Source organism: Trichechus manatus, unplaced genomic scaffold, assembly GCF_000243295.1.
Source record: "Trichechus manatus latirostris isolate Lorelei unplaced genomic scaffold, TriManLat1.0 scaffold00062, whole genome shotgun sequence".
In the NCBI taxonomy this organism is placed as follows: domain Eukaryota; kingdom Metazoa; phylum Chordata; class Mammalia; order Sirenia; family Trichechidae; genus Trichechus; species Trichechus manatus.
In genome coordinates, this window is record NW_004443998.1 from 9,377,823 (window position 1) to 9,387,044 (window position 9,222).

At 43.8% G+C, this 9,222-nt stretch overlaps 1 protein-coding gene across 2 annotated transcripts in view; it reads left to right on the forward strand.

Annotated features, from left to right (window-relative positions):
• The window catches only part of SERP1 (stress associated endoplasmic reticulum protein 1), a 23,853-nt gene extending 19,467 nt beyond the window's left edge, over positions 1–4,386 (forward strand). The window contains exons 2-4 of one of the 2 annotated variants that reach the window (XM_023733904.1): positions 1,097–2,083; positions 2,331–2,406; positions 3,660–4,386. In XM_023733904.1, coding sequence (XP_023589672.1) covers positions 2,000–2,083; positions 2,331–2,406; positions 3,660–3,700 — 201 coding nt within the window. In that variant the 5' untranslated portion in view covers positions 1,097–1,999 and the 3' untranslated portion in view covers positions 3,701–4,386. Of the gene's footprint in view, positions 1–1,011; positions 2,084–2,330; positions 2,407–3,659 lie in introns of those variants that run through there. The other variant, XM_004379191.3, reaches the window with a different exon arrangement.
• Positions 4,387–9,222: the final 4,836 nt, after the last annotated feature.

Below are 9,222 nucleotides of genomic sequence, written 5' to 3' on the forward strand. Positions count from 1 at the left end.
TAAGGAGCAATTGTAAAGGTTTTTAAAGGGGAGAAAATTTATCAGACTTATGTACTAATTTTTTTACTAGAGTTCAAGTAAACACTTAACACCTAAAAGTTGTGAATAAAATTCAAGCTACCTTTATAAAGGTAGTGAAAAAAATCATTCCATTATGTAATTACTCCTTTTAAACTCTGCCAAGCATATTATTATCTTGCACATTGAAGTTTGTGTCAGCTAAATGTATGGTGAACAGGCAAACTGAGTAAGAGTACGAACGGCACTTAATACCAAAGATCTTAAAATGCAGAACGGCGGAAGGCTCTTTCTTTCTTTTTTTTTTTTTTTTTTTTTGTGGTAAAATATATATAACAAAACATATGGCAAAAAACTTTTTAAGGTTCAAGTCCCCTCCACAAAACTGGACCAATTTTCTCTTAATGACTTTCCTTCTGCTTCTGTATAGTTACCTAACTTAGTCTTCTTTTCCCTCCCAACTACCCTCTCCTTACTCAACACTCTTATGCAAGATTGCCAGTCCTATCCTAAACCTGAGTCTTCCTCAGCATTGCTCAAGGCTAAGTTTATTATATTCTTCAAAATAGACCTCAGCGTCAAAACCTCAGAAGTCCTCTACTGTTCTAATTCTGAAATGTTCATCATCATTTCAACACCAAACGTTACTACAGTGTCTCTACGTTCACTGCTGCCACCCCAGACCACTCAAAACCTGCACTGTTATCACAGCTCCACTCTCTATTTAGTCCCAGAAGCCTCATCTGACTGGTCCTTTGGAACTTGCCCTCTTTCTCAAAATCTACACTGGGTTTCAGTAATTTCCTCCCATCTCCTTTCGGAAAGTTGTAGCGAGTTAACACATGGAGTACAGAATTTGGTGTTACTTAACTGTATTTCACGTGTGTGGACATTCTACAGTACTGAGACATATACCTATTTCTTGTCCTTACTACCTAGCTAAATGATAAATAACTTCACACCGTCAACGGGGCCAGGCACGAAATAAGGACCCTTACAACACCAGTACTGCAGACCCAGGAGGCCACAAACTCAATCAGCACTTTCTGTTCCTATCCCCCTTCTTCTATTCCTGTAGAAGATGAAGAGACAGGGAAGCATGATGAACCAGCAAATGAGGGGGGAAGCCTGGAGCCCAGAGGCGGAGGCTTCACTTCCGATTGCCACGCTGCACCACGAAACCCAAAGAGCCCTCCAGCCCTTCAGCAAGCTACAAGAAAAGGTGGAGCAGACGTCAAGGCTTCTTGGCCAAAGGCAAAGCCACAAAAAGAAACTGCTCTGAGGAAACAGCGCTTGGCTCCTCCAAAACTTACCTGCCAGGAGTGGCGTGGACGGCGCCATCTTGTTCCGGAAAGAGAAACACCCGCGTTCAGGTCAGAGTTCACGAGGGCCGAACCCAGCCCGTACACGTCTTCTCAGGCGTGGAACGGCGAGTTGGTATTTCCGGGGCCACTAGCCTCGGGGCCAATCTAGTTCCGATTAGAGAAAGGCGGAAAAGAAGCCCGAACGCGCACGCGCAGCTCTGCGCTCCACTGTATAGGTCGTGGGCGGGCTGGGCTAGAGCTGGTGCGCCCGCCTCCTCCCTCCCTCTCTCTTTTCCACAGCGGGCGGAGCGCGTCCAGTGCTGACGTTGGCAGCCGAACCCGAAGTAGTTCGAGGCGGCCGGCTGCACAGTCAGCCTGTTACGTTGCTTTTCCTTCCTTTTTCTCTCCACGCTCCGGGCGGCGGCGGCACGAGAAGGTCCCGGCGGCCTGCTCTCTTCCTCCTGCTCGTCCGCACCGCTCGGCCGGTCGGTCCGGCGTCGTCAGTCGATTGGCGGCCCGCGCCCGGCTAGTGGTCCGCCGCCGCGCGCGCCGCGCCCAGGCCCAGCGGCCGGAGCTCGCGCCCCGCCTGCGCCTCCTCGCTCCGGCGGCGCGGACCCCACGAGCGAAGCCTCCTAGCGGCCCGAGGGGTGGCCGGGGCAGGTGGTGGCGCCGCGAAGATGGTCGCCAAGCAGCGGATCCGTATGGCCAACGAGAAACACAGCAAGAACATCACCCAGCGCGGCAACGTCGCCAAGACCTCGGTAAGGACAGAGCGGGCGCTCCTCTCCGCTCCGCAGCCGGGGCCCGTCGAGTTCTCCCGAGACCCGGCCGACCCGGGCTCCCGGTGCCCTGGAGGGTGGGAGCCCGGCCCAGTGGGTGCCGGAGCTGGGAGGCTGGGGGACGTAGAGGGGACTTGGGAGGTTAGGGGGCCCGGCGACCGCCCGGGGTGCGGGGCCCGGGGCCGAGTGGTGTCTCTGCGTCTAAAACGCTGCGTTTTCCCTTTTGCAGAGAAATGCCCCCGAAGAAAAGGCGTCTGTAGGACCCTGGTTATTGGCTCTCTTCATTTTTGTTGTTTGTGGCTCAGGTAAGTGTGTTTTGGGGGTTTCCACCGGGTAGGGTGTTGGGTGACAGGTTTGGGATGACGTGGTGACCTATCAGTGGTGAGAGCTGCCCGCGTAGTTCTCAACCCACCTGCCCAGAGCGCCACATAATTCTGTTTCATCTGAACCAAAGTATTTGTCCCACACACGCGCAGAGGATGGTACTCCAGAAACTTTGCCCAGCTTGGTTTGTGCTCCCAGGAGGTCGGAAAGGAGGTCAGGCTCTGGGGAATGATCACATTGGAAGAAATTTAAGAACAAAAATAAAAATAAAGCACTCAGAATGAGAATTTAGAATGTTTTCGAACGTCATTATCAGTGCCTTTGCAGAGAAATTGTTTATGAAATTAAAGTGCACGTACATGAACGTTATATACATATGATGTCTGAACTGTATTTAACGCATACCAGAATCTAATGTCTTAAGTCAGAATTGGGGTAAAATATTTATTACATAAATCTGGTGCAAAGAGTTGACTCGCGGTAGACGAAGTGTACCTGGTTTGCAATTTAATGTGTGAGGTAAATGCTTTTAGATTTGTAAAAGTTTGACATACGGTAGAAAAAACTAGGGCAGCCTGCTGTTAGAGAATGGATTCTTGCCTTCCCAAATGGTTTACAGATTGTCTTTCCTCTCTTCATTTATTACCTTAATATGCAAGCTGTTAATATTGAAGTAGGTATTCCTGTTTTCCATATTCTGACGTTCTAAAGTTCCTGAGATTTGTGTTCAACCTTTCAGTTTATCTTTCTCCTGAACTTAACAATTGGAAGCTTTTCTGATAAATGGCTAAGAGCCAAGCAATTTATGTAACCTCAAGATTATTGAATTTCAGCCTTGTGAGAATAAGGAAACTTGCATAGATTATGAGCCAGGTCTTAAAAGGACACTTAAATATTTAGGGATAAACCAAAATAATTTTGGACTGGAAAAACCTGTTTACTTTGGTGCCTTACTGAGTGCTTTCTGAAATGATTAGCGATCTGTAAGCTCTCTTGGACACTTAAGATATAAAATTCAGAGACGCAGAGATTTTGAAAGAATAGTTTATGGGCATTTTATCGTTTTGTTAAGGTAGGCTTGTCTTCGCTTGTTTTGTTTGTTGTTTTGGATTTTTTTCCCCATCTTCTTATGATGATGAAGTTACATAGCATTCTTGAACTAGCTTAATATCTGCCAGTCATCAGACCTGTCTTATTTAAAGCTTGTTTTAACGTTTGGTCTTTCTCTTTACAGCAATTTTCCAGATTATTCAAAGTATCAGGATGGGCATGTGAAGTAACTGAACCTTAAGATGTTTCCATTCTCCTGTGAATTTTAACTTGAACTCATTCCTGATGTTTGATCCCTGGTTAAAAACAATTAAGTAAAGCATCCTGCCTCAGAGTGACCTTTCATATCATCCTTCCTGTATCATTCCAAGGTTTCTTCACCAGTCATTCCAAGTTCTCTAGTCCGTACCACAGTGCCTTGCAAAAGCACCACATGACTAAAGCAATAAAATTTGATTGTTAAGCTACAGTATTGGACCCTTCTTATTCAGTCAGTAAAGACTAAGTTTTCCTATGTGGTTGTTCAAACTGTATGTAGTATGGCTAATCAGATAAAATCTGTGTAGACTGGGTCTAGATTTTGTTACTCTAATATATAAATGCAATTAGTGTAATTTAAAATTTGGAATCTGTGGTTTTTAGATAGCTAGGTACTTTATTACTACTGTCTCTTGAGTTGAAAGCACACTCCATATAGGGTCATGTAACCGTCCTGCAATAAGGTGTTTATAAATGGGACATGTACACAGCCTAGTTTTACCAAAACCTTTAGCACCTAACAATTTTAAAAGGCTTCTAAATGCCTCCTATAAAGGGAGATGTTTACAGCCACAGCCTCTGTTTTAACGGTATGGTTTCTATTACACTACCTTGGATTTTACATGAGTGAACATACTAACCTAAGATGCCATAAAAATACAACAACTTGATTGAGCATGTTGTGATTTAGTCATTGCAGATGCACTAAAAGCTACCGTGGTGGAGCCAAGTCAGGGGAGGTTTGTTTATGTCGTCATTGATTTCACCAGAATTATTTTAATGTATCAAAGGGGTTTCACTATGCTGGACAGAATTTTAGTGAAAAAATACTACTAAAAACGAACGCCTCACCAGGACATGCTGTTGAGTCCAGTGTGCCATAAGACATCATAGCACGTCAATAGCACGTTTAATACCAAAAAAGGCACATAGACGAAATTAAAAGTTAACGCTTGGTTTGGAAATGCTTTTTCTATATTTATGATTAAAATGCCATTAGGTTTCTAGATAATCAGGCTAGAGTAACATCTGGAATTAAATGGATTTACTGATAAGGATCAGTCTTCAGTCTTCCCTTTGTTGTATGATTTTATAGGTTATGATGGACTAGATTTTCTTTTTACTAATGGTAAGGGTAAGAGTGGTGTAAGGTAGGTTTGGGGTTTTCTAGTACCGTTGAAAAACTGCAAGTATTGGCTGTTCATACACTTTGCCATAACTTGGTGAGAAAAGCCTGAGAGGTGCCGTGCATTAATGAGTTGGAAAGAAAGTTGCTTCTGTTTGCTCTGTTAATTGCCTCAGGATATCTCTTAAAAACAAGCTGTTTTAAGAGGAACAGAAGGGAAATCTGCTATTAGTGTATACACAGTATGAACCTCAGAGAGAGCTGATAGCCCTGCGTAAGGGGGAGAGTAAGGGAGAGAAGTGCTTAAGAACATGTAGGAACTGGACTCTCCCGGTTGGCTAAGCTGCTCATAAGGAACAGGAAAGGAACCAGCTGATGTTGGGCCGGCAGGTTTTTAACTGCATCATTAACCTGCCTTTCTCACCAATAAATCTTCCCCTGTACTTGTTTCCTTCCTTGAAACAGTTGTCTTGGTTAAGTAATTCTATTTTACTGTTATGACTTTAAAAATGAGAGTTACTGCTCTTAAGTTCATACCAGGTGCCTTAATTTTTGCTTTGAGTCAAACCATTCCTTATCAGAATTTCTCTTGATTATAGAAAATTGGCTTTAAAATGTTGGGTTTTTTTTTTTAAATGTACGATATCTCGATTAATTTGACTGTTAAATTGCTATAGATGGCAATCATTAAATAATGTAAAACTGCATTGCCTTTGTATTTCATGTATAATTTACCAGTCGAGTACATTTTCTGTTAAGGATGGATTATGCATGTTTGGGTAAATGAAAGCTGTGTCTTACTTGATTAGCCCTTTGAAAATAAAGTTCCCTGAATATTTGGTTCATTTCTCCTAAAAGAAAATGATTTTACACAGTTCTTATCTGAGTATTTTTTATGGTTAGTTGAAAATGATTTTTAAAATGCTTGGTGTTGGGTTCTTGAGTTAAAAGAAATAGTATCCAGAGGCACAGATACAAAGTTTATAGATGCAAAGTTTATAACAAGAAAAATGTACTATGAATTAAATACTTCTCTATCTAGGATCTACCCTCATCTCATTATTAATCCAAGTCTGGTTCAAGGACAAATCACACTCCTTTGATCTCCCGTCCCCAGCTGAGTTTTATGTATCATCTAATGTTGAACACAGAAGAATAATAAATGCTTTATTGGGCTGTCTGCATTATCCAGTTACTCTTTGTGATTTAGCTGTAACATTTCAAGGGGTTGTCATTTCTTTCATTGTATTTGTTGAGGTGTATATAATGTTGGTTAAAATAACTGATTGGACTTCCAGAATTAAAGATCTCCATTGTAATAGGATACATTGCAATGGCTTTGAAGTACCTTAAAGAAATGTGTGTACTCAACAGTGCAGGGCCCTGGCTCTTCTCAGGGGGTCTTGGGAATTGTGTTGGCACAAAGGTCTACCATGTACAACTGGATTATATTCTGGGTTTAGGAGCTGGTTCATCCACAAAATTTGTGCTTTAGCATCTGTAATGTTTAGAATGTTATCTAATACTCCATTTCGAAATTGTCCTGAAGTCTGACTTGCCTTTATCTACCTTTTTAGGTGGTATTTTAATTTATCCTTTTAGAAGCAGACAACTTTCAAGGGGCAAGAGTTGGCTTCAGCAGCAAACGCCACCCCCTCAGCCTGTCTAAGCTCAGTCCTGTCCCTTCTACCCCAGCCCTCTACCTGCTTGTACTGTTTGACCTTCCAGTTGGATTAGGGCAAAAATGCCCTAATTTGGAAAAGTACTAATAGGCAAAGGAAAAGGGTACCAAGGGCTAAAAGTTGGGTTAAAGGGAATATCAGCTCTCTGAACTTAGATAATTCACGCTAAATTAATAATCAGAGAACCATAAAGCCAGAAAGGACAGTTCGGTCCTGCTGCCTCAATATACAGCAAAATAAACCTTCATTTATTCAATGGATTTTAAGTGACTTCTTGCTAGGTATGGAGAATACAGATAACAGCCCCAAGACTCAAGGCTGTTTCCAGTAGTGGGGAGACCAATGAAAACGTGACCGTAATCGTGATAAGTGCTTCAACGGGAAAGTAAAACCAGATAAAAGCTGTCTTTACTGTCACAGAGCTAGTTGGGGTAGAGCAGAAACAAGAACCCAGGTTTCCTTGCTGTACTGTAGAGGAGTCCCTGTATAGTACAAAGGGTTAACTTGCCCCGCTGCTAAAAAAGTGCAGTTCAGGCCCACCCAGAGGTGCCTAGAGGGAAAGGCCTGGTGATCTACTTCTGACAAATCATCCACTGAAAACAGTTCTACTCTGACCCTCATGAAATTGCCGTGAGTAGGAGTTGACAGCAGCTGGTGGTGATGGGACCATGTAGAAACCGTGGGAATGATTGCAAAACTTCCACAAAGAACACGTCTGTTTTCATGGGATCTTGGCTTCTGCTTTTTAGAAAAGTTCTTTAATTTTTTTTTTTCAAGTTGCCAATTTAAAGAAGAAAGTAAAAGGAACTTTTTGTGAATTCATAAAATCCTTTTATGAATGCTTTTTTTAAAATGAATTTATTTGACAAATTTACTATTGGCATTTCCTGTGGAGCACAAAAATGGAAGAATCAAATCAGCTATATTATTCACTGTGACATATTCAAGAGTGGTTGAGTCGGCAAAGTCATGTGATAGATATATTTACAACAACAGCAAAGTAGCTGTTGAGGCTGTTTATGCACAACCGAACCCACGGGATTTGCTTCCTTGGTTTGTTCGGAGTTTTAAGGTCGTGGTTCCACTGGACAACCCAGTTACATAATTCTTTAGGACTGCCTTACTAAACTCCAGTGGCTTCCCGCTGCCGTTGGGATGAAATAACCGGGTGGCTACGAGTTGGAATGGACGGCAACGGGTTCCCAACATAACTTCAACCTACCTTTTCAGCCTCCTCCCCCACAGCTTCTCTCCATAGACCTGTTGAGCCCTAGGGGTCTATTTACGTTTTTCCGATAGCTTAGGCTGTCTTGAATAGCTGTGCATTTCCACGCGTTAGAATACTGCCTGTGCTTCCAGGCCCGGCTGGAATTTCACCTCTGCAGAAGCATTGTCTTCCTCTGACAGCTGTAAAGAGCTTGACTCTGGACCAGTTAATTAGCATGTATTATATGTGGCCAAGTTTATTAGTTTTGTTTCTTAATTTCTTAACCAGAGTATGGAATCCTTAAACACACTTCTTTCGTGTTTATTCTTTCTTCACCTACACTACACCAAGCCTAGTATGGTGCTTTACACGCAAAGTGCGCAAAGTGCGGCTCAGCACAGACGTGTGAAAACGAGGGCAAACAGACGGCCCAGGATATCAGAGAAATCTTCAAGAGACGCGTCTTGTAAAGTCGTCTGACCCGGGTTCAACAGCCATCCCGACCACTTCCGGGGACCACTGGTTAATGGCCGAGCTCAGGGCCAGAGTGCAGTCTCTATCCTTGAAATAAACTCACCCGGGGTAGGCTTGATATTTGGAAACACATCAACAGTGGTACTTGTCCTTCAGTCACATTTGAGAATCGTTCATAACGAGTGTTGAGAAAACTGAAAGTGCTTTATCACAGAAAACTGACACCTCCCACACACCAGTCTGTCCTGTTATACGAGCGAAACAGCCACGCTTGCTGTTGAGAGCAGGTGCTGTGCGCGGGCAGCTGCCGTCAGCAGAGAGCTACCGCGAGCCCCTTTCTAGGGCGCACGATGCTCCAAGGCAGCGGCGGATTAACCAGTAAACAAACTATGCACGGGTGCGCACAGGTACGCACGGACGTACTTGCGCTTACTTACTAATCTGTAGTGCACCATTTCACAAAACCCATGTGAAATGGTGCACTACAGATTAGTAAGTAAGCACAAGTAAGCCCGTGCGTACCTTGCTTATTGGGTAATCCACCCCTGCTCTAAGAACGCCACACAGATGCGCCCTTGTCCATGCCAGACCCGCGCGAACCCAGCACAGTCCGTGCATCCGTGCACCCCCAACCAGATCCAGTCCTTGAGAAGGGATAGGCTTAGTTCCCCGCACAAGGGGATTTCCCACAGCACGCCACACCGCGTTGGCTAACGAGCTGCTGCAAAGCGTTTAGAATGTGGTGGTTTCCCAACCAGATCTCAGACACTGGGCAAAGAAGACTCCGAGGGCCCTTCTTTGCGGAAAATGCTATGCGCGCAGACTCGCAGGGTGGGGCACCGATAAATAAAGGCACAACTGTAAATTCCAAGGGGCACACGCATCTGGGATTGAGACAAATTAGAATTTCCCATAAAGCCCAAGTCATAAAGGTAAAATAAACAGTGAGAGAATCCTAGCATGCTTCAGCCTAGCTCCAACCTTGGCTTCATGTGCACAA